The sequence below is a fragment of the Cygnus olor genome, chromosome 4, assembly GCF_009769625.2.
Source record: "Cygnus olor isolate bCygOlo1 chromosome 4, bCygOlo1.pri.v2, whole genome shotgun sequence".
In the NCBI taxonomy this organism is placed as follows: domain Eukaryota; kingdom Metazoa; phylum Chordata; class Aves; order Anseriformes; family Anatidae; genus Cygnus; species Cygnus olor.
Window position 1 is genome coordinate 74,674,586 of NC_049172.1, and position 26,616 is coordinate 74,701,201.

A 26,616-nucleotide genomic window follows, 5' to 3' on the forward strand; every position below is an offset into this window, starting at 1 on the left:
ACCCCATGTTCCCATTGTCCCCCATGTCCCCATTATGTCCCCATTGTCCCCCATGTCCTTATTGTCACCCTGTGTCCCAATTATGTCCCTATTGTCCTCCATGTCCCCCACGTCCCTATTGCACCCCATGTTCCCATTGTCCCCCATGTCCCCATTATGTCCCCATTGTCCCCCATGTCCTTATTGTCACCCTGTGTCCCAATTATGTCCCTATTGTCCTCCATGTCCCCCACGTCCCTATTGCACCCCATGTTCCCATTGTCCCCCATGTCCCCATTATGTCCCCATTGTCCCCCATGTCCTTATTGTCACCCTGTGTCCCAATTATGTCCCTATTGTCCTCCATGTCCCCCATGTCCCTATTGTCCCCCACGTTCCCATTGTCCCCCATGTCCCCATTATGTCCCCATTGTCCCCATGTCCCCACTGTCCCCAATATCCCCATAATGTCCCCATTGTCCCCCATGTCCCCATTGTCCCCATTGTCCCCATTACGTCCCCACTGCCCCCCTTCCCCTCTCCCCTCTCTCCCCCCCCTCCCTCTCCCCTCCCCGTGACGTCACACCGCCCCTCCCCACCCCGGGGAGCGGCGCGCAGGCGCAGTGCGGCGCAGCGAAGCTCGGCGGCCGTGCCCGGCGCCGGGCGGGGCGGGGCGGGGCGGGGCGGGGCGGGGCGGAGGGGGCGGGGCCGGCTCCATCCGGGTCCCTCCCCGCCGGCGGCAGAGCGGCCTCGGCGGGACGGCGGTGAGTGCGGGACGGGCCGGGCGGGGCGGGCTGAGGGGGGTGGGGGTGGGGTGGTCTCGGCCCTCACACGGGGCCGGCACCGGGACACGCACCGGGATGCCTCCCCCTGAGCGGCTGCACCGGGCAGGGATTCCCTGCTGCGCCGCTGTGGGGCAGGGGTCGCCCCACGGCAGCGTTATGGGGGGCTGAGCCCTCCCCGGTGCTGCTCTGTGGGGCAGGGGCACCCCTTCGGTACCGCTGTGGGGTGCTGAGCCCTTCCCATTCACTGCCCTGAGGGGCTGGGACCCCTTCTTCCACAACCTCTACGGGGCGGGGGGACCCCCCCCGTCCAGTACCCCTATGGGGCAAGAGCCCCCCTCCGTTATCCTTATGGGGCAGGGGGACCCCCCCTCCAGCATCCTTATGGGGTGCTGAGCCCTTCCCATTCACTGCACTGTGGGGCTGGGACCCCCTCCTCCAGCACCCCTATGGGGCACGGGGACCCCCCGTCCAGCACCCCTATGGGGCAAGGACACCACCCCCCCAGCATCCTTATGGGGCAGGGAGACCCCCCTCCAGCACCTTTGTGGGGTGCTGAACCCTTCCCATTCATTGCCCTGAGGGGCTGGGACCCCTTCTTCCACAACCTCTATGGGGCAGGGGGACCCCCCCCGTCCAGTACCCCTATGGGGCAAGGAGCCCCCCTCCATTATCCTTATGGGGCAGGGGGACCCCCCCCCTCCAGCACCGTTATGGGGTGCTGAGCCCTTCCTATTCACTGTCTTGAGGGGTTGGGACACCCCCCTCCAGCACCCCTATGGGGCAAGGACCCCCCTCCAGCACCCCTGTGGGGCACTGACCCCTTCCCATTCGCCACCCTGTGGGGCAGGGACCCCTTCTTATGGGACATGGACCCCCCTTCCGGCACCCGAATGGGGAAGGGACCCCCCTTCCGTCACCCCTATGGGGCAAGGACCCCCCTCCAGCACCCCTATGGGGCGCTGACCCCTTCCCATTCAGTGCCCTATGGGGCTGGGATCCCTCCCCTTGCACCGCTCCGTGGGGCAGGGACCCCCTCCAGCACCCCTATGGGGCAGGGCCCCCTCCCCGTGCACAACCCTATAGATCGGTGGGGCTTCCCCTCTTCGTATGCCCCCCTCCCGTTCCCTGCAGGGCGCTGCCTGTCCCTGCCACCCCCTACGCTGTCCCTTTTTGGGGTGACACGCTTGGCACCCCCGAGAAGGTCCCGACGTGGCCGGGGGGGGGGGGGGGGGGGAACGCGGCATCTCCGCCAGCCAGGCCTTGGCTAAAAAAAGCCCAAAAATGAAAAAAAAAAAAAAATGGGCTCGGGATGGAAGCGGGGCGGCGGGGCGGGCTGTTCCTGCCATGCAGGCACGTCCCGAGCCTGCAGCTTTTGGCAGGGGCCGCGTGCGGGTCCCACGGGGCTGCAAACTGTGTTTGGGGGGGGGGGGGAAATGCACCTCTTGGGTGGTTTTTTTGGTTTGTTTTGGTTTGTTTTGGTTTTGTGCGTGTTTGGGTTGGTTTTTTTTTTTGTCATTTTCTGGGGTTTGCGTTTTCTCGGAACTTCCTCGGGCTTGGTTTCAGCGCGGCCGTGCGCTGGACGAGAGCATCTCCCGGTCCCCCAAAAAAATCCCCTCGGTCACGGCGGGGGGTGGGGGGGGTGGGGGCTCTGCGGGACCGGCGGTGTCCCCGGGGATGCCATCGAGGGGGGGGGGGGGGCGGGTCCCGCCGCCACCCCACGTGCACCGAACAAAGCGCCGCGCGAGCGCGTGGATCGTTCCGTCGTGCTGCTTTTCTTTGTAATTCTGTATTCATTTTTTCTCCTTTTCTTCCCCCCCCCCCCCCCCCAGCCCCCCCTACCTTTGGCAGCAGGTTTGGGTTACGTATTGCTCTGGCACGCCGCTCCCCGCCTTTGATCTCCGGCTTCCTGCCGCCCGCGACGTGTTCGGCCGCACGCGAGCCCCGCTGGGCGCGCGGGGACGCCGGGCAGGGCGATGCGGGCACCCCGCTTCTCCCCGCTCGCCTCCCTTTTGTCCCCCCCCCCGGCGAACCTTTGGTGCCGCTCGTGCCGGGTGGGCGCCCGGGCGGACGAACCCGATTCGCACCCATCCGGGCCGTGGGAGCTCGAGCTGAGCTCAAAATATTAATTTTGGGGGGTTGGTGGTTTGTTTGTTTGTTTTTTTTTTCCCGTGGTTCGAGCCGCGGCCCCGCCGCGGTTGTCCCTCCCGGCGCCCCGCGAGCCAGGTAGCTGCTTTATCGACCAGAAACCCGTGGGAAGAAAAGGCTCCAAAAACCCGTCCCGATCTCAGGCGGCGCGGCGTCTCGCGCCTGCTCTGCTCTCCTCTCGCCTCCATTCCCTCGGACGCGTTTGGTCTCACGGCGAGGCCGTGGCCCGAGTTCATCTCAGTGTCGGTGGTTCCTTTCTTATGTATTTATTTATTTATTTGTTTGTTTTTCTTTACGCTGGGTGTAAACAGAGCTGCCTCGAGCACGTTAAGCAGCGGCGAGCAAATCGGGTTGTTTGCTCTGCTGCTTTATTCCTGCAGGCCGGGCTGCTCCAGCTGCTGCGCCTGGGGTGCTGGGCCATCTGCAGCGAAAAAGTCCACGCCAGTTTGGCCCGGAGCCCCGGGGGAAAAAAAAAATAACAAGCCTTTGCCTCGGATAACTCGGGGGGAGGAAGAGCGTAGCCCCTGACGGAAGAAACGCTCGGGGGCAACGTGGAAGGAACCCGAAACGCGCTAACGGGTGTATTTAAACATTAAAATAAAGAAAGAAAGGAAAGAAAAAGGGAACGCGCCGGGAGCGGCGGGCAGAGGTGCCTCGGTGCTGTCAGCGCGCTGCTGAGGGTGGCGAGGGGACCCGGCCCTGCTGCCCGGCCTCCGTCCCGGTCCCAGCAAGGATCCGCCCTCTGTGCCCTCCCTGAGCCCCTGAAGGCCCCCCTATTTTATTCCCCGCTCGGCGCTGCGAAGCTTTTCCCCGCTGTTCCCGGCCGACACCAGGCTTTGGGTGCCTTCGGTGCCGCCTGGCGCGGGGGCTGCGCCGGGCTGGGGGCGAGCCGAAGCTCTCCGTCAGCCGGGGATGGAGCAGGGGACGCGGGGGGAGCATCCCACGGGCGTTCGGCGACAACCGCGGGCGGGGGAAGGAGCTGGGGAGGCGCGGAGGCGCCGCGGGACCGCGAGGCGCTGATCCGAACGGCGGCCGGGGCGCTGGGCCGGGCAGCGCCGCAGCACCCAGCCCTCCTGCGGCGCGCCGGGGGCTCTCGTGCCGCCGCGTCCCCTCCCCGCTCGCCCCCCGGAAGAGAAGCTGGGCTGCGAGAGGCCTCCTGCCCCCCATCCCTCTGCTGCGGGGTGGAAGGAAGGGATCGGCGCGAGGTCCTCTCCTCGGCCACGCTCCCGCTGGCTGCCCCCCGGCTCTCCGCGGACCCTTCGGCCCGGCGCGGCGCGGATTTTCCCGGCGGCCGCTCAGCCTGCGCTGGCGGCGAGCCGCTGGCTGGGCTGCTGGACCCGAGAGGACCAAGGTTTTGCGCTCGGCTGCTTTGCGGCGTCCGAGGCCAGCGGGCGTTTCGGTTTCCTGCGGAGGCCGCTTCCCCCCCGGCCTTCGCCCCGGCTGGCGTGCGCGGCGCCTGCGAGCGGGGCAGCGCTTCTGCTGCTTCTTGTTTCCTGCAAGCCGTGCCTCGCGCCTGACGGCTCTGCCCCGTCGGACTTTGCCTCGGGAGCGGCCGCCCCGTGGCGTCGCGGCGGGGCCGGCTCGGCCCTCGCCCGGCTCGGGAGTTTCGGGGTGAGAAATCCAAGGCCGGAGATGACCCGCTTGGAAAAGCGCGCCTCTGTCGCTCGAGGAAAGGAAAGCAAACCCCCGGTGCGTGGCCGTCGCCTGCCGCGCCGCCAGCCGAGCAGGAATTAATTGGGTTGTTAATTGGAGGTGCGGGGAGCCTGGGCGTCACCTCCGCGGGGATGTGGCGGTACCTGAGTGCTCTCCGGGCCAGGAGCTGCGTGGGTGGGATGCTCAAAGCTGCTTTCTCCTCCCTTTTCACAGCGGTGATGCGGTGGTGTGGCGTGCGCCGAGTGCCCGCTGCCCCGTCTCGTGCGTCCGCAAGCTCGTATTAATTAACCAGCGTCTCGCAAACGGGACGTTGGCGGCGGGGAATGGCGGCCGTGGGAAGCAGCTGGCGAGAGCCGGCGAGGCGAGGCCAGCTCCGGAGGTTGGAGGTGCCCCCGCGGGCGCGCTGCCGCCTTTCTCCCGGCGAGGGGAGGGTCTCACGCCGGGAGGCTCGGCTGAAAACCTGAGCTGACCCAAAAAGGCGTCGGTTTAACCGAGGCGCTTACAGAGGGCGGGCAAGCCGCCGCGGTGGCGGTGCCGGCGTCCCCATCCACGCCTCGCCGTGCCCCAAACCCCGCGCCGGCACCCAGCGAGAGGCCGCCGCGGGCTTAAATTAGCTGGGAGCAGCTGGGGCGGCGCGGGCAGGGGCTGCGAGGGCTCGGGTTGCTCCTGCGCCGCCGCCGCGGCTAAAACTGGATCGAGGCCTCGGGAGAGGAGCGGGACGGGGGCTGCGCCCCGCAGGAGATGCGCCGAGGGAGCGAGGGGCGGCCTGGGGTGTTTCAGCATTACGGACGATTCCTCCCTCGGGCGGCTTAAAGGTCGCTGTTGGGGCTTTTTGGAGCCTTTTCGGTTTATTTTGCAGCTGTCGCTTATAAAATACCCGCAGCGAGCTCGCTGCGTCGAGGCCGGAGACCGGAGCTGGAAGGGCTCGTTCCTCTGCTCGCTTCAACTCGGGGCTGGGGGGGGGGGGCTGCAAGGAGAGGAGCACAACTTTTTTTTTTTTTCTTTTTTTTTTCTTCTTTTTTTTTTTTTTCTGCCTGGTTTTCATTCCCGCGGAGGATTTACGCCGCGCGGAGCCCCGGAGGGAACGGCGCCAGGTTCCCAAGCGGAGAGGGAAACCGAAAGCGCCGCGCCGACCTTGCCGCCTTATCGCTCCGGCCTCTCGGACCTAGCGGCTCGCTTCCCAGCTGGGGAGGGCCTTTGGGGAGAAAAAGAAAATAAAGAAGCGGGGCCGGGAGGCAGAGCCCGGCTCGTCCATCGACCCCTCTCCATCCCGGGGGGAATCCCAGCAGGTAAGAGGGCTGGGGAGCCCAGCAGCCCGTCCCAATTGATTTTGGGGAGCCCGGGCTCAGCCTGGCTGCTGCCAAGTGGGATGAATCCACCCGAGCATCCTCCCTTCCTCCCCCCCGGCCCCGAGCAGGCCCTTCCTGCCCGCAGCCTGCACGGAATTAAAGCGCTGGCGGAGCGTAAGGATCGAATTAAGCTCGCAGAGCTCTTTCGCAAACCAGCAAATATTTCTGCCTGCCTTTAAAAGGCTCATTTTTTCCATTGTTCCGCCTGAAACCCTCGCCGGGGCCCGGCTTCCCCCGGGGTGATTTCCTGGCGGATCGGTTAGTAACGCAGCTGCGTTTTGGGGCTTATTTATTTATTTATCCCTTTTGTGAGCTCCTCAGCTGAGCGGGGACGCGCGGCGCCAGAGCCGAACAAAAGCGAAGCCCCGCGAGCAGCTCGCTCTGCGCCGGCGCCCGGTGCCTGAAATAAAAGAAGGGGGGGTCCCGGTTGAAACTGTGGGTGAAACGCTTCGGCTTTCTTTGGGGTTTTTGGTTGTTTTGGTGGTTTTCTTTTGTTTTTTGGTTGTTGTTTTTTTTTTTTTCTTGGTTTTGGTGGGAGTTAAAAGTGGGAAGTTTGCTTTCTGTTCGCCAAAGGATCACTGAGTCCTTCTCCCTGCTCGCGAAGCCTCCCCCACGCTCTGATTTATTTCACCTCGTGATGCTTCTCTTGGATTTATTTCATTATGGTTCTCTTCCGTGCGAGCAGGTACGACCTGAGAGCGAACCTTCCCGAAGCAGGCGGCTGGTTTTTGTCACAAAAAAAAAGGCTGAGCCTTGCTTCGTTCCCCAGATCAAATCGGCTCTCCTCCCGGTGACCTGTGCTCGCTGCGGACCCACTCGCCCCTTCTCCTCGCCGCGCCCCGCTTTGGGGTGCATCTGCCTGAAAACTTCTTAGACCCACTCCCTCGCCGGTAACTCTAATCCCTTGCAATGAGATCAACGGATTAACGTCTTATAAAATTGGAGGATTAGCTTGAGCCATTTTTCCCCCCCGCCCCCCCCTTCCTTTCTGTGCAGCGTCACGTCACCGCCGCGCCGGAGTTTTAAAAGGGACCCGCTCGGAGATGGGGTGTAAGGAGCTGAATCAATTTGTGGGATTTTTGGCCAGGCAAGGAGTTTAAAGCAATATCTTAACCCTCCCCCTTGTTCTCCGCGGAGTTTTGTGCAGTGTCAGGGTTTTTTTTTCGGCGCGCCTGGCCTCGTCGGTCAGCGCTTAGGTTGGAGGTGCGTGGCTCGGATGATTCGCGGCTCCCGTTCAGGTAAGCGCGGAGCTGGCCTGAAAGGTTTCCTTGCAGGGGATCCGCAAAATCGCGTGTTGAGGTACCTCCACGAGCAGTTCCTGGAGGCAGCATGATCCCTGGAAATAGCGTTATTTCCAAAAATACCATTACTTAATAAGGTTGCTCCTCTGGAGTGATGGCGGGGGGGGCTTGGGCTGCGCGGGGTCTTCGTCGGGACGTGGCTTCCAACCCGATTGTCCCCAGCCCACGAGGAGAAACCCGTGCCCACCCCGGGGGGTTTTGTGACATCCCCGCTCGCGGCGCTGCCACCCGGCTCGGCCAGGAATGCCTGGCCGCAGCCCAGCGCGCCCTGAGACGCGCACAAAAAGGCCAGCTCGTAATTTCCACCGTGCTAACGAGGCCGCGGCGCTCTCGTCGAAACGCGCCGGCAGCCGCCGCGCCGTTCGCCCCGTGAGTTCAGGCGGGGTTTAAAAGCGAAGGCTGAGATGCTGAGGGGTGCCGAGGGGAGGATTCAGGGTCTCCCCTCTCGTTTTAAAGGACGTGGTGGGCTGCGATTCGACCTCCAGGCTCTCTCCAAGTGCCTTTAACTCGTAGTAAGAGCTTACGCAAGGGCTCCCGGGCGTCGTGCGCTCCCCTGACCTTTGGAGAGACACTCGATGCAGCCTGCGCGCTCGTTGCTAAGCCGGGTCGTTAGCGCCAGCAATATATTTTGCCTTCTAGTAGACGATTCAGCAGCCAGGAATCGGTAGAGATCTGACGGCGGGCTGCTGCGGGCCTGACGGTCTCGGGGCTGTTTTCGGCTCGGCTGCCCGAGGAGGCCCCGGTAGCCTTGAAGCAGGTTTGGTTTTGGTTTGTTTTCAACGAGTTCTGCATCAACGTCGCGGCCTTAGCCTGTGTTTTTGCTTATTCAGGGTGAAATTTCTGAGAAACTTAAGCCCTTAAAGCCCACAAGCGAGTGGGGAGTTGGGGTAGGCGATGCTCGAGATTGGCGCGTTGCCCGCCCGTCACCTCCCAGGTCCCAACAGCCCTCCCCTGAATTTTGCGGTCCCTTGACTTTCTCCGTCCCGCTAAGGTCAGGCCGTGACACGGGGAGAGCTTTCCGGCTGCAGAAAATGTCATTTTTTAAACCGTTTCTGTGCCAAACAGCTTGCCTGGCGTGAGCACCGCCGTGTCAGGAGGGGTCTCCTCTGCCAGCTCAAGTCTTCCCGGCAGCCCGAGGACTTTCTGGAGGAGGGAAGGAAGGAAGGAAGGAAAGCGCGCTCCTGAAAGTGTCCGCTCCTCACGTAAGTCAGGAAAATACGGATAACTGACCTCGTTAACACCTCCAGCTCTTTGAGATCAAGCCTCCTTTCTCCTCTTGGACGCAAAGCAGGAGAGGGACAGCAGCGCTCAGCATCCTTGGAGATGGAGAGAGAAGGGCCCACGTGTGTTGTTCCTACACGTTTCTCCATCGGGCACCCAGCTTGGCCAGGCACTCCGGGAGCAGAGAAGTGATTCTCCTGTCTCCTGCTGACCTCCGAGGCTTTTGCCCACCTTGCAAGGCCGTGGGAGTGAAGCAGTTTGTGCCCCCGGCTCTTTTTTTGCTGGGTTTCAAAGCGCTGCAAAGCCCCCGGTCGCTGTGAGCAGAGCAAAACGAGTGGGGGAAGAAATATTCCCCCAAACCCAGTGCTTTTGTTAAAAGCAGAGGAAGGGCAGGCCAACCACGGAGCTCCTTTTTTTCTGTAAGCGTTAGGAAAAATATCAGATGTCAGCGACGTGGTGGTGGGGTGAATTCCCAGCAGGCTGAGGTTTGGCTTTGGGGTTGCCTGGGTTTTCCTGAAGGGTTTTTAATGCTGTCAGCACCTTAAAACGCAGCCCTCGCAGAAACAGAGGGGCTTTTGGGGCGGCTCTTCCACGGGATTCGTTGCTGATTTCGGTTTTGGCGTCCAGCTTTTCGTTCTCCTGCATCAAGCTACCTGTTCGTCTTACGCTCCTTGTATATTTGGTAAAACCGAAGAGAAAGGATCCGCAGAGGGCACTCCCAAGGACCAAAATCCGGGGTCTGGGCTCGGAGAGAGCAGAAGGCGGCAGCATAAAGAGGAATTCTTCCCTCCCAGGCCTCACGCTGCTTTTCCACCGCGAGGCTTTGCGGCCATCTGGATCCCCTTGCAGATTATGCCCCCAAAAAAATCCATAACCTAGCAACCTCGTGCAGTTTAAACGAGAGCATTCTTCCCTCCCGCATCCCAAATTGCCCTTGGCTCGGCTCGCCGCCTTCCTCGGGCTGCCGCCAGCAGCTGCGCTCCCCATCCCCGGAGCGGGGTGCCTGCCTCCAGGAGCACTTTGCAGGGATTATTGATCCCTGCACTGTTTTTTTTTTCCATTCAAGGAGCTTAGGAAGCGGGGGCGAAGGGATTTCGGGAGGTCGTATCGCCCATCTGCTTGGCGATATAAGAGCGGAGAAGGCCGGTTGCTTTTTTTTTTGCTTTTGTTCAGCCTGCTGAGGGTGACTTGATCAAAGCATGATTTTTTTTCCCCCAAGAAGTGATATCTTGGGATGTCTTAGCATCCCCCAGCTCTGCTTGTCCGGATTGCAATTCCCTGGGTTATCCAGGCGTTTAGCACCGGGTTTGGCCTGGCAGGGCTTGCAAGGAGCCCGTTAATTGGGGGAAAACTCCGCAAATCGGGACTTTAGCACCTGATGGGATGCGGTAGGGGCTGGTGCTGTGGGGGCAGCGGCGTTGGGTCCCATGGGGGTCCCACGGGGACGCCGCATTTCGCAGCCAGGAGGATGGACGGGGTCGGGGCGGGAGGAGGCAGCGGCGCATCCTTTCCCTTCCCTCCGCGCTGTCGGGAGGAGAAGTGAGCTCAGCGGGTCGTGACATCGCAGCTGGGACGGAGCCACGTGCCAGGAAAAGGGGGAAAAACAAAAAAAAAAAACAACGCAGGGCCAAAGGGAAAAAATTCCCCCAGCATTATCTCATCGCCAAGAAGCCCGGCTAACCGCTAACCTCACTCGGGCAGCTTGCGGCCGCGGTTCGAAGCGAGCAGCGCCCGGCTCCGCTTCAGCCTCCTGAAGATGCTCTGGCAGCCACGGGTCCTGCGGCTGCTCCGCCAACTTCCTGCGGCTTTCCCGAAACTTGCTGCCTTGCCTGCAGTTCCCAGAAAAACTGCGCTGGGTGGGATGACCCCGTAGCTGCTTTCCAGCCCTCGTTCCTGCTGCTGCGATACACGGGGAGCCCGAGCGGCACGAACTCCAAGCTCCGCTCCCCGGCTGGCTTAAGCTGAATAAAAAAGCACCGGGGATTTTTTTTTTTTTTTCTTTTATTTATTTTACCTCTTTTTTTTTTTCGCCTGGATCTTGCAAAATCGGCCCTGAGCGAGCCTCTTGTTTGCCTTGCTGACGGCACTCGGCTCTAACCTCGCGCTGGGAACCGCGGCTGACCTAATTTCTGCGTCTCTCCGACAGCAGCGAGAACGTTTTTCCTTTTCGAGATGCACCTCGGGATGGCAGTGGCGGGGCTGCTTCTCCGCTAAACTGACCCTCGAGGATCCAGAATACTGCAGCGGTGCTGGTGGCACTGCCAGGTTGTTCCGTTGGTTCTTTTATTTTAAGACTTTTCGGCCTTTTTTGGCTGCTGATTGCTTCGCCGGGAGCCGCGCTTCCAGCTCGCTCTTTCCCCGCTGCGCCGCCAGCGGCCGAGGGGGTTAAATTTCTGTCTTTGGTGTCGTCCAGCCAGGGAGCGAAGCCAGGGAATTTTGGTTCCCGTTCAAAAAGCATCCGACTCCCTCTTGGAGGGAGGGGAAAGGGCTCAAAGGTCTGAACCGGGCAGCATCCTCCTGGGCAGGCTTTGCTGGAGACGCGCGGCGCGATGGACCGGTGGCCCAGAAGGTGCTGGGTTCGGCTGTGCTGGCACAGGCACATTCGGAGTGAGATAAATTACGCCAGGAGAGGTTTTAGGGCCTCTGCATGGGGGTTTGCAAACCCCGTCCCATGCACGTAGCTGCCCCTGGTCCCTGCACGGAGCATCCCACTGCCGTGGGGAGGAATTTTTAACTTCGCCTGTTCCCCGGGGAGAAGTCGGGTCCTTCTGCTCTCCAGACTCCTGCCGTTCCCCGTTCTGCTTTCCGTGGGCTCCGCCGGGTCTGGGGGGCCGGCACCGGCTTTTGTCACCCCCTTGGCAATGGCTCTGCTCGCTCCCATGTGCGGTGACCCCTTGGGTGCCCCGGTGGTGACTGCTCCGTGTTGGGGTTCACCAGAATTCGCCCATGTGTTGCTTCCCCCGCCGGGCTGCTCGTCCGAGTTGCTGCATCTCATTACTGGTTCCAAAGTGCTCGGAAAACCCTTATTTTCTTTTGGAAATTATCCCACTAGGCAGACACGTCGAGTAGCCTTTACGTCGGGGATTTATTGCAGGGAAGCAAACCCCGCTTCGCAGCCGACCCCGACGTCGGGAATTTCAGCGTTTCGCGTTCGAAGCCGCTCTCGGTTTAACTTCCAGCCGAGTTAATAACCAGGCTTTTGGTTCAACCCGTCCAAAACGCGTCGTGGGCTTGCGTAAAAGCCTTTGAAACTCGAGAGGCGGCTCGAAACCCTTCCCGCAGATAAAACATCTCGGCTTGGAGATCGGCCAAGGTCGCCGTTTGCTCTTGCCGAGATCGCTGCTTCCAGCGAGCCGGGGGAACCTGTGCAGCCCTCAGGTTTTTGGGGGGGGGGGGTGTTTCCAAACCCTATAGGTCCTGGAGGCGAGGCAGCAGGTTTGATTTGCCCGGCCCGTGGGGTGCTGCACCAGCTCCCAGCACCCCTTCATCCAGGGCAGCTCTGTCCCAGCGCCCCCGGTTTAGGGGCTCGGGGCCAGTTGCAGTTTGGGACGGGTTTGGGTTGGATTCGGATCCCCGGGAGGAAGTTGTTAGTCTCAAACCCGTCAAGTAAATCCCTCAGGAAAAAAAGTTTCATGGTTATGGCTTGTGGAAATTCCCAGGGGGAAGGCGATGGGGCACGTTCCTCAATTTCCCCTACGAACGAAGGGGTTTGGGGAAGCTTTTCCTTGCGCCTGCTGCCGGGAGCCAGCAGACGCGCCGCCGCCAGCCCCAAAACCAGCCCTTGGCTTGGGCTGAACAGAGCTGTGATGCTCAGCGCTTTTCTACAGCGGCGTAAATAAAATAACAACAACAAAAACACACTCGGGCAGCCCCTCGGAATGAGCGAAAACCGGAGGACCGTCGGGAAGCAGCACGGGCGAGGTCCCCGCGGCGCTCCCGGTGCCACCCCGTGCCCCGGTTTCTCGCCGCGCAGCAGGACAGTCGCCTCCTGGGGTCCTCCCTTGGAGGTCCCCCGATGAAAGCTGCGTGGAAGAGGTCGGCCGAGCTTGTTCAGCTCGTTAAGCGCTTGCCGTTGTTCTAATAAGGATTAATTTGGCTGCGCGGCTTCTTTGGGTTTGCCTTTAACCGCCCGACTTGTAATCAGCAGGGCGCAGTGAGCAGGGGGAGGGCTGCGGGACCTGCAGCGCTTCCTTTCCTGCCTCCCCCGCTCTTTAACCTCGCGGTAACCATAGCGTGGGTTTAATTAAAGCTGTTAATTAAATCCCCCGGGGACGGGGGGCGGACGCGGAGGCTGGGTCCTCCCCATCCCCGCAGCCGCGTGCGGACCCGCACCTCCTGCAGGGAGTTTCGGGGTTTCCTATGGGATCCCTCCCTGGGGAGAAGCCACGTCCCTGCGTACAGCCCTATCATAAGGACACCACGATGCCTTTTAATTTCCGCGAGCCGTCAGGGCGTTCGGCACACGTCCTCCGTGCCGCAGCCCGGGAAAATCCGACTTTTCACTCCTTCGCTTTCATCTAGGCGGCCGGGTTTGCGCTGAGGTGGCTTTTATCTGCTTCCCTCCCGCTGGCCCACGGGACTCTCAGCGGGACTCACCGGGGGACTTCCCCACTTTGGGGTCGCTTTGCTTTTTCCCCAGGTTTATCTTCCTCCGGCAGACTCATTTCTGCCGCGGCGGGCAGTCAGGCACCTTTTTATAACCCGGCCTCGAGGTCCTGCTGGGTGCAGGTCACGATTTCAGACCTTCAGCCAGCAGGGGGGTCTCCAACGCGGGGTCTGGGGACCCGCGGACACAGCAAAAAGGGTTTTCTTCTGCCTCGGAAAGCTCCTGGCCTTCCTTACAGCTCCTTTTTATTTCTCTTGGCTGCGCTCTCGTAAATCTGAAGCGAATTAAAACACAGTTCCTCCCCTACCACGCTCCCCAACCCCTCCCCCCAGAAAAATAAAATAAAATAAAACACAAACCAAAAGCTTGGCTCCTTAAAGTCATCCGATTTCAGTCTTCTGCAGGTTAACAGTTTCCTGGATCCTGGGCAGGCTAACTCTTTTTGCCTCGAACCGCTGGATTTTTCGCCGTAACGTTTCTCAGCTGTTGCAGAGGGACCACACGGTGGTTGGATGATCCTGGCACGGGTTCTCCTGCGCGTGCACCTCTGGGATCGTCCCGAGGACAATGAGCCCCTGCCGTAGGGTCGCGGCCGCCTCGGGCACGTCGTTTTGGGGCAAAATACCAGCCAGGAGGATGCGGCGGGCGGCACGGAGCTCGGGACCGCTCGTTTCCCTCGGGCTCTCAGGCAGCCGCGGTGGTTCGTAGCTGCGGTCTGGTGGAGCAGCTGGATGTGGCCGTCGGGAATTCGTGGCTGGAGGAGATTTCGAGGCCCGAAATCCGAGGCCCGAAATCCGAGGACCTGAGGACCAGCGCATCTCGGTGCACCGCAGCGTCGGCCGCTCCGGGAGCTGAAGCGAAGCCCCCAGACCTGGCTCAGTTAGGAGAGCATTGCGACTTGAAGGAGCTACGAAGGAAGAGGATCGGTCCTGTGCTGGTTGCTTTTGTTGTTTCTTCTCCGAGCTTGGTCCTGGATTGTCTTGGGTGCTCGCTCGGCTGACCGGAGGGATGCTTTGTGGGGCCGTTCAGCTCCTCTCCATGCCCTGGTAGCGAGATCCAGCACGCTGGGGTCTTCAGCTGCTCGTGTTTCTTCAGGCCTTGGCGGTTCCTCCTGCTTGCTCCTCAAACCTGCGTTCCCGTAGAGGATTTACCATCCTCAGAACCCCAAAAACACGCTGCTGGACCACGGTGGTCTCCGAGATGGGGACCTCGGCCGCTGTCATTCGTGATGGGAGGCCACGGGCGCTGCTCCCGGCTCGCAGAACCGCTCCCTCCCCGCATGGGGCAGCCAGCAAACCTGGAGAAATGCGGGACAGCCGAGGCAGCAGCCAGCACAAGGAGCCCCTGGATCAAAAAAAAAAAAGCAGAAGGAGGCTCACGGAGCGATACGGCGCGAGCACGACCGACGGGAGAGGCCCTGCACCGCCTGAAATCCCTTTGACCCAGCAAACGGTGCAGGGATTAAAACCCGAACCCAACCCCACGCAGCCACGCTAAGCTGCGCATTAACTGTGCCTGAGTCGGGAACAAAGGTTTGGGGGTGGTGTCGCCTTGGTTTTTTAATTATTTATTCGCAAAGCAAAAAACAAACAAAAAAAAAAAACCCACCTCGGTGGAGTTGAGCAAGCCTCTGTGCGTGCGGGCTCCCGGCTCCTGCAGCCTTCCCACTTGGGCTGGGCGCGTTGCTGAACACGTGCTCGGCTCTCCGGAGGCTTTAATCAAGCCCAGGCTTTACCAGAAATTGCCTCGAAAACTTGCAGCGGGCCGGGGGAGCCGAAAGCAGCGGCGGAGGGGAGCTTTGGGCAGCGGGGCTGCTGCCCTCGGCGAGGGGCAGGAGGTAACGCCGGGCTGGGAGGTGAGCCTCGCGTGCTGCAGAGGGGAAGAAATTCGCGCCAGAAACGCGTGAGGATGCGAGGTGGGTGCTGGAAGCTGCGGGCGAGGGGCTGGCTCTGCGCTTCGGGCTGTGTTTTCGTTTCGCTGGGGCTGCCGAGCTTGCTGCCGTCTCGTCGTTCTCGCTGCCTGCCCCGAACAGCGGGGCCTGATCCTGCGAGCGGGCGGTGTGTGGGATGGGAGAAGTGCTCCTGCACCAAGAAAACACCCGGTGGAGGTGGCAGGCTTAGAAAAAAGGGTCCGAAGGGGGAAAAGATGCGCAGGAGCATTTGCTGTTGGGTAGGGTTTCTTTGCTGAAGCTTCCCGGGCTTAAACCCGCTTTCTTTAGGTGCCGCAGCGCTGTGTCCCTGCGCTGATGGGGCCGTGACAGCAGCAGCCAGCAGCACGGATAATTTCAGGGATTATTTTCTTTCGGACACCGAATCCGTCCTTGCTGGGAGCCCAAACTCAGATTTGGGGCTTTTGGGGCTTTTTTTTGGGGGGGGGGGGGGGGGGGGGGGGGGGTTGTTTTCCCCGGCTATCCGCGGCCACCTCCCACGCTTTCACCCCGTCCTGCACAAAACCTGGAGCCGTGCGGCTCCTGCGCCGAAGAAAAAACCCCTGCTCCGGGGGGATTTTGTCATCCCTCCGTAATTTAATTCGCCAAAAGTGTGGGGGGGGGAGACTGCAGGTAGTTTCCCTGTTTGTTGTGAAACTTGCTTGCACGCCGCCTCCCGTGGGCAGTAACTGATGAAAGGAAAACAAGATTTTTTTTATTTTATTTTTTTTAAACTTCCTTCTCGGAGCTGGGGGCGGGGGAACTTTGTGCCGGGCCAGAGCTGCGTTCGCGCAAGGGTGAGCGGCTCGGGAGCTGTGAAGCAGAAAGGAATGATGGGGAGCAACAACAAATCGGTGCTTTTCGGCGATTGTCGTGATGTTTTGGGTGCGAGGAGGTTTATATGGCAAGGCCAGGACAGCGGGCTGCTCTTCCACCTGATTCCATAATGCGTCTGCTTAAAAAGTGCTCGTTTCGGGTTATTGTACAGCATCGGCGTCCCGCGTGCTGAATCATCACGCTAAACTCACGGGAGAGCTCGCACGCTGAAATCCTCGCCCCAGGGATCCGCACGTGAGGTTTTATCGGTCTCTGTCTGCGGGCTTTGTGCTGGTCCCGCGTTTGGGACGTGGACATCAGCACCCAGGGGCGCTGCGCCCTCCTCTTCCTCGCCTCCACCTTCCCCTCACCCAGCGTGTTGGGGGTAAAGCTGCGCAGACGGCGCTGGGAAACTCAAACAAGGCTCTTTTATGGCACCTGTAATTCCCGGCGGCTCTGCCATCTGCCGTGGCTGTGTCCTTGCCCTCCCCTCGGCTCCGATGCCAGCGTGGAAAGCTGTGCCTCGGATCCGGGGAGATCACCCTGAAGGAGCGGGGACTGGTGCTGGTGCTGGAGGGCAGAATTTCTGCTGAGTGAGGAAACCACGGGAGGGGAGAGGAGGAAGAACTTCCCCTTCCAGCATGCCTTCTGGCCGCTTTGGGGCATTTCAGTCTGATTAATTGGGGTTTCGGGTGCAGGGGGACGTTGGGATTGGGGTGGCTTGGATGCAAATCCCCACCTGGAGTTTAACTTAAAGGACTGCCTGCGTCGGCAGGAGGGGAAATAGCTGGGCGAGGAGCACGTGGAGGGAGAAGGGGAATCCCAGGCACGGTTTAGCCTGCCCTGCTTTGTTTTCGAGGCGTCCCTCCTCTCCTCCGTAGGGCATCCCGTGCCGACGGCCCTCGGATGGAGCCTCACGTCCTCCTTTTTTCTCCCTTTCTTCGCAGCCTACCCATGAGCTCGGATTTCCAGCATTACAGTTTCAGGATGCCGAACATCGGGTTCCAGAACCTGCCTCTCAACATATACATCGTGGTTTTCGGCACGGCCATCTTCGTCTTCATCCTCAGTTTACTCTTCTGCTGCTACCTGATCAGGTAAGAGCTGCCCCGGCTGTTTGCAGGAGGTGCCCCCGCACGACACCTCGCACCTTGCCTCTCCGCGAGGAGCTCCCCGCACCTCTGTCTGACAGCTGGATGCGACCCGCGGACTAGTTTATTAGGAAAAGAATTAGAAAAAAGAATTAAAACCAGAGAAGGGATTTGCTCAGCTGTTAGCATCGGACACAACATTCATCCCTCGCAGAGGAAACGGATGCAGAGCTCGCACGGTGCGGACCCAACACGTCTGGGAGCGAGCAGCTCCGAAGGGAATTGTGTTATCGGCTCCAAACCCAGCAGATATTTGTTTATGGGGGCACTTACACGGGCACAGAACACGGTTGCTCAGGCGGCCGTCTCAAACAGGACTTGAAAGCGGTGTTTTATGGTTCCTGCCCTCCGCTTAGCTTTTCACCACGTCTCGCTCTTTAATGACTAACTCGGGCGCCGCGTGCTTAGGAAATGTTTAATGCCTGCCCCCTTCGTTACCGGACCCAAATTGCTCGTTCAACAGCGCAGTCCGGGGATTAATGGTGCAGAGCTGATCTGTTAAGCTGGGCGGTGGGGACGAGGTTATTCCGCTTTGGGGCTTGCTTTAATTACTTCGTGGGCCAGAGGGGAGAGACTTGGGCCAAGAGCTGCGAGGCGAAGCTCCCAGTCTGCTTTTAACTGGGATGCCAACAGGAGGGGAGGCAAAGAAAAGGGCAGATGGCATTCAGAAGGGTGAGGGACGCGTTTTCCCCAGGTTGAGCTGAATCTATACGGCTTGCTTGCAAAATGAAGAGGTGTTTGGGCTTTCCGAGTATTTTCCGGGGCGTTGGGTCTCGCTGGGTGTGTTCTGCCCCAAAGAAGAAATAACAAGCAGTAACGTCTGGAGGATCAAGCCAGAAAACCTTTAAATTTAGAAGTTGGAGGCGTGTTGAGTAACTGCTGAAAGAAGCCAGCGAGGGAAGTGGCAAGCTCTCTGTCTCTTGCTGTCTTTAAATGAAGACAGAGTGCCTTTCGGGGAGAGACGTTTTGGCTGCCGCCCCCAGGAGTAACGCCGTGCTGGTTCCCGACCTCTGATAGACGGGAGCTTGGATTAGATCGTCTGATGATCCCTTCGGAGCGCCAGCCTCAGCTGAGACTCGATGAATCAAACCACCACCACCAGCACCAGCTCCGGGATTTGCAAAGGTGGATCCCCCGCACCCGGAGCAGCCCCAGATTTGGGGATTTAGCCGTGCCCTGGGCACCCCCCTCCTAGGAATTCGCCGCAGAGCTGCGCTCCCAGGCCTCACTTTGGGTTTAAAAGCTTGAGGTTCAGCGTGTAGATGGACGGGGGCGGCGAGGACCACGCACGGAGCATCCCAGCTGATTGCTCTGGGGCAGGATCTCCTCGCTGCTCCCCGCTTTGCTGGTTGATCAGGAGCACCGCTGGCACCTGCCAAGCAAAAACCCACCGGCCTGCGGCAGGAGGATCCGATACACAAAGCAAGATCCTGAGTTTATGCTGAGTTCCTCCCCCTCCTCAGCCGGCTGCTAAAGCCCTCCTGGATTACCCCACGCATTCCTGGCCCCTCCTGCGCTGAGATGTGTGCCTTTTAACAGAGGATCACATCTGGAGGCTGTGGAGGAGCGAGGAGTTCATTTAACAGTCGGGGAGATGCGGCGCGGGAGCATCCTCTGCAGCCCTCTTCGTGCGAGGCAGCCCGGCCGGGAGGCATCCCGAGCGTGGGAGAGCCAATATCTGGTGTATTTACCCCAATCTCAAAGCCGACAGCATGGAAGAAGGGATTGCTTGTGGGATCTGCCACCACCGTCCCCCCCGTAGCCTCTCATCTGGTGAGTCTCAAGTCGCTCACCAAATCCACGAGGCGCGGTGATCAGGTCGGGAGCTGGGTCTCCTTCCCCTTCTGACTTGCGCGGCGCTGCGTGGTCCCTCCTCCGGACGTGCCATCTGCCAGGAATTCCTCCGGAGTCGCGGCGCTTGACACGGGACGGATGAACCCCTGGCTCCAACGGGGAACCTCGCTTGCCAGATCCCGGGGTCACGTTACGGCAGCTGCTCTGGATCGGAGCGGGATCCATCCCGGCTGGGATCCTCTCCCTGCCCGCGGCCGAAGCCACACACCTAGGGGACGTGTGGCTTTCTTCTTTCCGCGAGGCAGAGGCTTCCCCCCGGGCTGGGAGAGCTTTTTTCCCCCCTCGTAGGTGGTCCCCGGCAGCCAGGCTTTGCTTTCCCCCATCTGCGTTTCATAAGCACTTTCCCAGCCTCGGGGCTGGGCCGGTTTCACCCCTCTTGCTCCATACCCGCGCCTCCGCTGCTGCCTGCTCCGCGCGCCCGCAGACCCCGGCCCCTCCTGGTTTCCCCCCCAGCTTTTGGGGCACGTTGAGCACCAGACAGCGATGGCTCCCCTCCAAACTGGGGGCTCCAGAGCTCCCTTACTGGAGCCCTGAACAACACTTGCTGAATCGAGGTGTGCTTTTTAATGCCAGCAGTGTTTTGGGGCTGTTTTCAAGCGAAAAAAGGCATAGGGATGTATTTTTGCACTGCTTTTACACCTTGCTGACGTGGTTCTGTGCTTTTTTCCCCGCTGCAGCCTGTAGGGAGCAGAGCTCGGTGTGAAGCGGCCAGGCTCTGGGAGAGCAAATATTGTTGGGGCAGAGAAGTGAAACTGCAGGCACGGGGGGGTTCCCCCCCCCGCCAAACCACACTCGAGGCTGGAGCCCGGCTGGGGAAAGCACTTCTGCGACCGCCCAAGCCCTGCGGGCGCGCTGACGTCCCTGCTGCAAACCCTCCGGCAGCTCTTCGGCCTCGGTGACTTCCCCCTCGAGTTTTTGGAGCACTTCTCTAAACGCCGTGCAGCGAGGGGCAGCGTTAGATGTGTGGCTTTCTTCTCGTGGGTTTATTTCGGAAGCACAGCCGGCTTCTTCGCCTGCACGATGGGCTGCTTAAAACGGGCTGCTGCTCCTTCTGCCGGGGAAAGATGTTTTATTAAGAAAAGTCTGAAAGGGAAACCTGCCACCACAACCTGGGCTCGTCGTGGGAAACCCTTTAACGGGGAGATCTTGCCCCGTCCTCGCTCAAGCAGGAGCAGAGCTTCCCCTGGCTTTTCGGCGCTCGTTGCTTGCAGAAGGATGCTGTGTCCGGCCTGGAGGTGCTGGCAGCAGGGGGGTTGGGCAGCGGGCCTATTTCTGCCGGCTGCTAATTCCCGTGGCAGCTTTCGTCGGCCTTAACGCCGCCGGTGATGCTTGCGCTGAAAATTAGGGAGTTCAGAAAAGGAAAGTTGTGGGAGTTTTGTGTGCTTCTGGACGGAAACGTCGTGGTTCCAGCTCCACAAAAAGTCCCAGCCCGGACTCGGCGGGCTGCGTTGTTTCACGTGGCTGTTCTCCTCTCTGAAATAAGAAAACTAAAACCGAAGCGATCAGATCGGGAGGGGAGGGAAATGAGGTGTGTTTGGGGTGTTAGGGTGATCCTGCTGTTTTGGCCTGCCCTCACTTCTCTCCCTCTCTTCGTTCCAGGCTCAGACATCAAGCACACAAAGAGCTTTACGCCTACAAGCAGGTGAGGTGACGAACAGGCTGCGGCTCCCCTCGTACCGAGAGCCAAACGCGCGTAAAGGCTGCGGGTTTGTTGGGATAATCACTCTTTCAGGTTGCCATTGAGCTTTTCTTTTCAGTGGGGTCTCTAGGTCTTTGAAGAGAGGTTGCTGACGCTCTGCCAAAGCCCTATCCCTGCTGATTTAGGGTTTTTTTTGCCGGCCGGGCCCCCCGAGAGCATCTCTCGCCTGCACACGGTGCTCTGCAGGTCTCAGCATTTTGGGGTCTGCTGCTGTCCGGCCTGGATGCTGCCCTGCAGGTGCTTGGGTGCTTCCCTCTAGGCGAGCCCAGAGGCAACAAGAGCAATCAGCAGGACAAAAAGAATAGAAATACTATTTATTTAAAGATAAAACACCCTGAAAGCAAGAGTTTAAGCTGGACGGTGAGAACCAGAGAGGCTTCCCCCAGCTGAAACCAAACACAGGTGCCAAGTCCCCGGAGCGTGGTCCCCGGGCGCTGGGGACGTCTCCACCCTCGGAGCACCTCCACTGGCGCGTCCCAAACCCTCGGCGACGTCGTGGTGGGAGCATCCAGCGCTCCTCCAGCAGCTGCAACGTGGGCTGGAGCCGGCTGTGGGGTCAGCGCAGCCCCATCCATCCCGGGGAAGGCGTCCAAGTCCCCGCGGCCAAGCCAGCTGCTTTCTGCAGCCACCCACGCGCAGGGGTTAAAATAAATGCTGGTTACCGCCGAAACATCCCATTTTCCCGTTTTCCCCAGGGTTTTGTAGCTTTTTCCACCTCTGACCTAGCATTCAGGCAGGAAACCTAAGGAGGTGGAGCCGGGCTGGATGGATGTTCCAGCACGTGGCTGTTCCTGGAGTGCAGCCCCCTCCGGGCGCTCAGCTCGGAGACCTCCTGGGGTTTGTCCTCGGATCTTTTTTTGTGCAAACGCTGCTTTCGCCCTGTCCACCCACAGGGGTGACACTGGATGCGTGCAGGCTGCAGGTGGGATACTGGAGGTTTCTGGCTCCCGGGGAGCGCCACGCGTACAGGCAGCTGTCACAGCACGGGCACGTTCGTGGTTCTGTATTTACTTATCATCATTGCTAGTAGTGTGCAGGACTGGCCCATTTTTTAGCACATTTCTAGAATTCAGGTTTAACTTTAAGCGGGCTCTTTCCGCTCGCGCTGTGCCCTGCAAAACCTCACCCCATCTCTGTGCTGGCGTCTGCTGCTTTGGCGCGGCACGCGGCCCCGGGCTGGTTCCCGAAAGCAGAGGATTTTCACTGCACTGGGAGGGTAAATGCAACAGAAAGGGGTTGTGCGTGGAAATTTGGATTTATGGGGAACTGAGTGGCTGTAGACACAGCAGAAGCCGTGTCCTGACCCTGTCTCTGTGCTGCAGGTTATTCTCAAGGAGAAGGTGAAGGAGCTGAACCTCCACGAGGTGAGTGTGTGCGGGGCTCTGCTTCCTGGGGCGCTGTCAGGAGAAGGGGAGCGCGCTGGGTTTGCATCCCTGCCCCTCGCAGGGTGGGTGACAGAGGCAGGCGAGCGGCGGCGCCGGCAGCTCCCCTCCGTCCCTTGTCACCTCCTGGCTGCGAGGACACGCGGTGCCAAAGGCTTGCGTGTGCCTGGCCGCGCAGCCACCAGCCTGCAGCCTCGCTGCACCTCCTTGTGCTCGCTCCCCGATGCTGCTCCTCGTCCGCGGCGAGTCCGGCCGCTCGCTAACGCAGCTGCCACGGGCACAGCTGCAGAGGGGCTGGGTCGAGCCAGCCCCAGCCTCCTCCCCGGGGGCCGTTGGCTTTTTATGCACCATTATTTTCATGCGTCATTAATTGTCGTACATCATCATTTTTAGGTACTATGGGTGGCATGCAGTTGTCCTTGTGCGTTTTCATGCATTGTTTTTATGCGTTTTCGTGTACTTTTATGCATTTTCATGCATTGTTCTTATGCATTTTCATGCACTTTTGTCTGTGTGCGTTTCCACGCATCATCATCTTTACGCAATTTTCCATGAGTTGTTGTTCCTCATGCAATTTTTTCCACGCGTGATTCTTTTTGTGCATTTTTTCGTGCATTGCTGTGTTTTTTATGCACCGTCATCCCTGCAGCAAGGAGCTGTGGCTGCAGGAGGCCAGCTGCGGGTTGCTTGGATGCGTTAGGAATTAAAAGCCCTGTTTGCATCCCAAAAAATGAGGGGTTCTTTGCAGATTGCAGCAGCCGGGGGGGTCCGAAATCACAAGAAGTGCTGGCTGCAGCAGTGCCCCCTGCCTGCATCGCTGCGTTTAATGAGCTAAGAGGATCCCCGGGTGGCTCTGCCCAGGGGAAACACCTCTCGAAGTAACGAGGTTTCCCTAATCCACCTTTTCCGACCTCACCCACCCGGTTTCAACCCGAAGCTTTAAAACACATTAGGCATTCACTCTCCCCGGCTTCCCGGGCTGCTCGACGGATTAATGTTCTTATTTACAGCCCGTATCGTGCGCCGAAGCTGAGCCGGGCTGGGCTCAGCTTTATTTATGACTCCAGCGCTGCCCACCACGCCTGTGCCATACAGCCTCTTCATGAGCTGCTGCCTTCCCTCCTCTGGCAGCAGGAGGGGGAGCGGGGTGCCCGTGCTCCTGCTCAGCAGCTCCCCGCTGCTCTTATTTCCCAGGCCAGCTGGAAATCCTGCTGGGGAGGATGCGGGAGAGCGGAGCAGCTCGAAGCACCGCGCTCTGCCCGGGGGTTTGGGGAAGGCTGGGAGGGTTTTGCTCAGGCTCCTTCCGAAATATCCCATTTTGGGCAAAAAAATGGGATATTGGGGGTTTGCAGCAGCAGCTGCCAGGGCTCGCCGGGAGGTAAAATCCCCGCTGGGCTCCTCAGCGCCTGCCCAGCTCCGTTTTTTTTTTCCCTTTTTCCCATGACGCCGCCTCTCCGAGGGCTTCGCAGGCTCCAAAAGGTGCTTGGTCCTCGCTGCAAACCCACCAGGCTCTGCAAAGAAAGCTGGGGGGGGGTCGGAGGTTTCCACGGGCAGCGCCTCCCCGCAGCCTCCTGCGATGTTTGTGGATAAAGCAGGCGGGGAGGCGCTGCCCGGCCCAGAGGCTGCCAAGCCCAGCAATTAGAGCCCGGATTAAAGGCAGATTGGGCTTTAAACTTATTTTGATTGCTGTTTAAATGAACGTATCAGATTAATGACCGCAGGAGCTGGAGGATTTACCTCCGGGAGGGCTGCAGCCCTGGGGCTGTGCAAAGCTGCGCTAAGCCAGGCTCTGTCCCGCGGCCAAGCCAAGCCCTGCCCAGCACCGCTGCTCGTGGCGGAGCTCAGACAGGAGCCAAATTCCCCTTTTTTTTCCCCAACCGAAGGCAGTGGTGAGGTGAGCGCTGGGGAGAGGACAAAAACCTGCACCAGGAGCCAGGAAACGCTTACAGGGAGTTTTTTGGGGGGAGCATTTCCCCCGGTTTAGAGACACGCGTGTATTTTTTGCGTTCGAAAGCGCTGACCGTGTCGGCGACCTGCTCGTCTTTCAGATCTGCGCCGTCTGCTTGGAGGAGTTCAAGCCCAAGGACGAGCTGGGGATCTGTCCGTGCAAACATGCCTTCCACAGAAAGTAAGTGTGGGACGATGTAAAAGAAATTAAGAGCCAGGGACTGGGGCCGGGTTCTTTGCACGCCTCTGGTCCGAGGCACGAAGTGATGGATGGCCCCTGAATTACGCAGGCGGTGCTGCATAGCCTGTCCCGGGCTTTAGAGAATAAACAACTGACACCTCCCCTTTAATCAGCTTTTATTTACGGCATTGAGCGGTGCTGGTTACCAAACCAACAGCTCCTTGGCTCCAGGACCGGTGCCAGGCCGTTCTCCCAAGCCGCCTGGGAGCCTGGAAAGCCGAGCGCGGCCCCAAATCCACCTGCGTCTGCAGCTCCTGGGTGGCTGCCGGGCTCCCCCTGCGCTGAGCAGGGAGGCGCGGGATGGAAAAGCCCCTGCCTGGGGCGCTGCGATTTTCGAAGGCGTTGCAAGAGGCAGCGAAGCGGAGGCGCCGGCGCGGCAGAGCCTGAGCCAAGCCTCGGCGGCTGGGGAGGGAGAGGAGTCGCTCGCAGCCTCCGCGGCACGGCACCAGGGGTGCCAAAGCCAAAAATGCTCATTCGGGTGGATTCACGGTTCTCTTAAATTCCTACACAAAGCCTTGGGGATGGCCGCAGACGAGCCGAGCTCGCTGTGGTGCTCCTTTCCGCCTTGCTGCGGTGAGGGAGGACGGAGGAGAACCGAAAAGCCTCCCGTTTTGCCTGCTCCCCGCAGCGTTGCATCTTCAGCACGCTGCTGTAGGGTTTTCTCCCCCCTCCAGCAAGGGGGAAGGAAGGCAGCGTCAGGAAAAGCCCCTTAGCAGATGTCTCCGAGCGATTGGAGCCGCAAGGGTCCAGCGTAACGCTTCGGTTACGTTCGTTTGTATTTTGTAAGGACATTTTTGTCTGTACAAAGGCACCGAGACGGTGAATGGATTGCGCTGGTGATGCTGCGGGGAGGTGGAGACGGCTCAGCCCCATCACAGCACGGGTGGCACTAACTGCGGGGGCTTTTCCCTTGTTTTTTTTTTCCCCCCTCTCCCCCCCCCCAGGTGCCTCATCAAATGGCTGGAGGTGCGGAAAGTGTGCCCGCTCTGCAACATGCCGGTGCTGCAGCTGGCCCAGCTGCACAGCAAGCAGGACCCCGGCCCCCCCCAGGGCCCCCTCCCGGGCGCGGAGAACCTCGTATAGCTCCGCGCCCGCACGGACTTGCCCCGGCGCTGGGGTGGGGGGGTGGGGGGGTGGGGGGGGGGAACCCCGAGCACCCGGAGACGACAACCAAAGCACTACGGCACCAGCACGGAGCCAGGGCCGGGGACGGACGGACGGACGGACGGACGGGGAGCTGAGAGCACTTTAGGAGGGAGCGCGTCCCCCCCCCTCATCCCGCGCTGGTCCTCAGAATGAGGTTTTTTTTGTTTGTTTGTTTTTCACCCCCCCTCCCCGGGGTCCCGGGGCTGGGGCAGAGGGGGAGCGCCTCGCCTCGATGCCCGTCCCGCACGCGTGTTCCCCCCCCCCCCGGAGCATCGCAGCCCACATCCACCGCGGGTTCGGTGGCATCCGAGGGGGGGGGGGATTTATTTCTTTTTCCCCTCGGGGGGGGGGGGGGGGAGGGTTACGTGGGTGCAGCCCCGCCTCGGTGCCGCGTTTCGCGCTCTCTCTGCCCCCCCCCCCCCCGGGGGCTTCGCGCCGGGATCCCCAAAGGGCTGAGCGGGGCAGGGAGCCGTGTCCCCCCCCCCCGGGTCGGGGCCCCGCTGCGCTCCGGTTCCCGCAGCGGCGCGCGATGGGCTACCTCAGGGCTTCCTAAAACCCCTGCCAGGGCCGAGCCCCCGGTGTCACCGCCTCCAGCCCTCCGCACGGGCTTGGTGGAGCCGGGGCTGGGGGGGGGGGGGCGGGGGGGGCACAAAAATCCTGCCCTCTCCGCCCGCTCTCAGCCCCAGGGGGGGCTCGGGGTCTCCGGGTGCAGCCGGACGCGGTGCCAAAATCCCCCAACCCAAGCGGCCCGCGGGGCGCAAGCTGCTTGGGGGCGGGGGGGGGGGGGGGGCACAACGCCCCCCCCCCCCCCCCCTTTGCCTTTCGGGGCGAACCCGGGCACCCCCTGGGCACCCGTCCCCCTTCTCCTTGCAGCTCTCGGTCCCTTTTGGGGGTGTTGGGGGGGGGGGGGGGCTCTCAGTATTACCCGGTGCCACAGCAGCGGCGCGGGGCTGGGCGCGCGTTTTCCTCCCCCCCCCCGTGTAAATACCGCGCGCCTCCCCCAGCCTGTTTATGGAGCGTGGAGCCTCATAGACGTGTTTGTACACTACGAATTCTGCAGCAGAATATTTTTTAAAACGTTCGCTGTTTTTTGTTGTTGTTGTTGTTGTTGTTGTTGGGTTTTTTTTGTTTGTTTTTGTTTTTGTAAGCTCTATTTTTGTATATTTAATTGCTATTTTAAAATTCTAACGCGTCCTTTTTGCTAATCACACTATTCTTAAGGAAAACGAGAAAAACAACAAAAAAAAAAAAAACAAACGGTTTTTGCATGTGATTTGACTTGAAATGTAAATAAAAGCAGGTTTTGGAAGCGGGGCTGTGGTTGTGGGGGGGTTGGGAAGTGGCACCTGGGGGGGGGGGGGCTGGAGCTGAGCCCAGCCCCAGCCTCGCACCCAGAGGGATTTTAGCTGCGTTT

The 26,616-nt window shown here is 60.4% G+C and overlaps 1 protein-coding gene across 4 annotated transcripts; it reads left to right on the forward strand.

Moving 5' to 3' along the window:
* The first annotated feature begins 676 nt into the window (after nucleotides 1-676).
* Nucleotides 677-26,511, forward strand: RNF24 (ring finger protein 24). 4 transcript variants are annotated; one of them, XM_040556236.1, is made up of 7 exons: nucleotides 687-743; nucleotides 8,278-8,414; nucleotides 16,730-16,879; nucleotides 20,387-20,429; nucleotides 21,809-21,850; nucleotides 23,917-23,996; nucleotides 25,001-26,511. In XM_040556236.1, exons 3-7 carry the CDS (start codon nucleotides 16,737-16,739, stop codon nucleotides 25,137-25,139), a joined length of 447 nt encoding a protein of 148 aa, XP_040412170.1. In that variant the 5' UTR covers nucleotides 687-743; nucleotides 8,278-8,414; nucleotides 16,730-16,736; the 3' UTR covers nucleotides 25,140-26,511. The 4 variants fall into 4 exon arrangements, with proteins under 4 accessions (XP_040412169.1, XP_040412170.1, XP_040412172.1 ...); XM_040556235.1 differs by lacking the exon at nucleotides 8,278-8,414 and having other exon boundaries at nucleotides 677-743; XM_040556238.1 differs by lacking the exons at nucleotides 687-743; nucleotides 8,278-8,414 and adding an exon at nucleotides 5,589-5,849 and having other exon boundaries at nucleotides 16,727-16,879.
* The last annotated feature ends 105 nt before the right edge of the window (nucleotides 26,512-26,616 follow it).

Bases quoted from the DNA above. Each gene is read 5' to 3' on its own strand.
- RNF24 (XM_040556235.1), top strand. From the start codon at position 16,737: ATGAGCTCGGATTTCCAGCATTACAGTTTCAGGATGCCGAACATCGGG. The intron at 20,430-21,808 runs GTGAGGTGACGA...TCTGTGCTGCAG, and splicing joins AGCTTTACGCCTACAAGCAG to GTTATTCTCAAGGAGAAGGT. The intron at 21,851-23,916 runs GTGAGTGTGTGC...CTCGTCTTTCAG, and splicing joins AGGAGCTGAACCTCCACGAG to ATCTGCGCCGTCTGCTTGGA.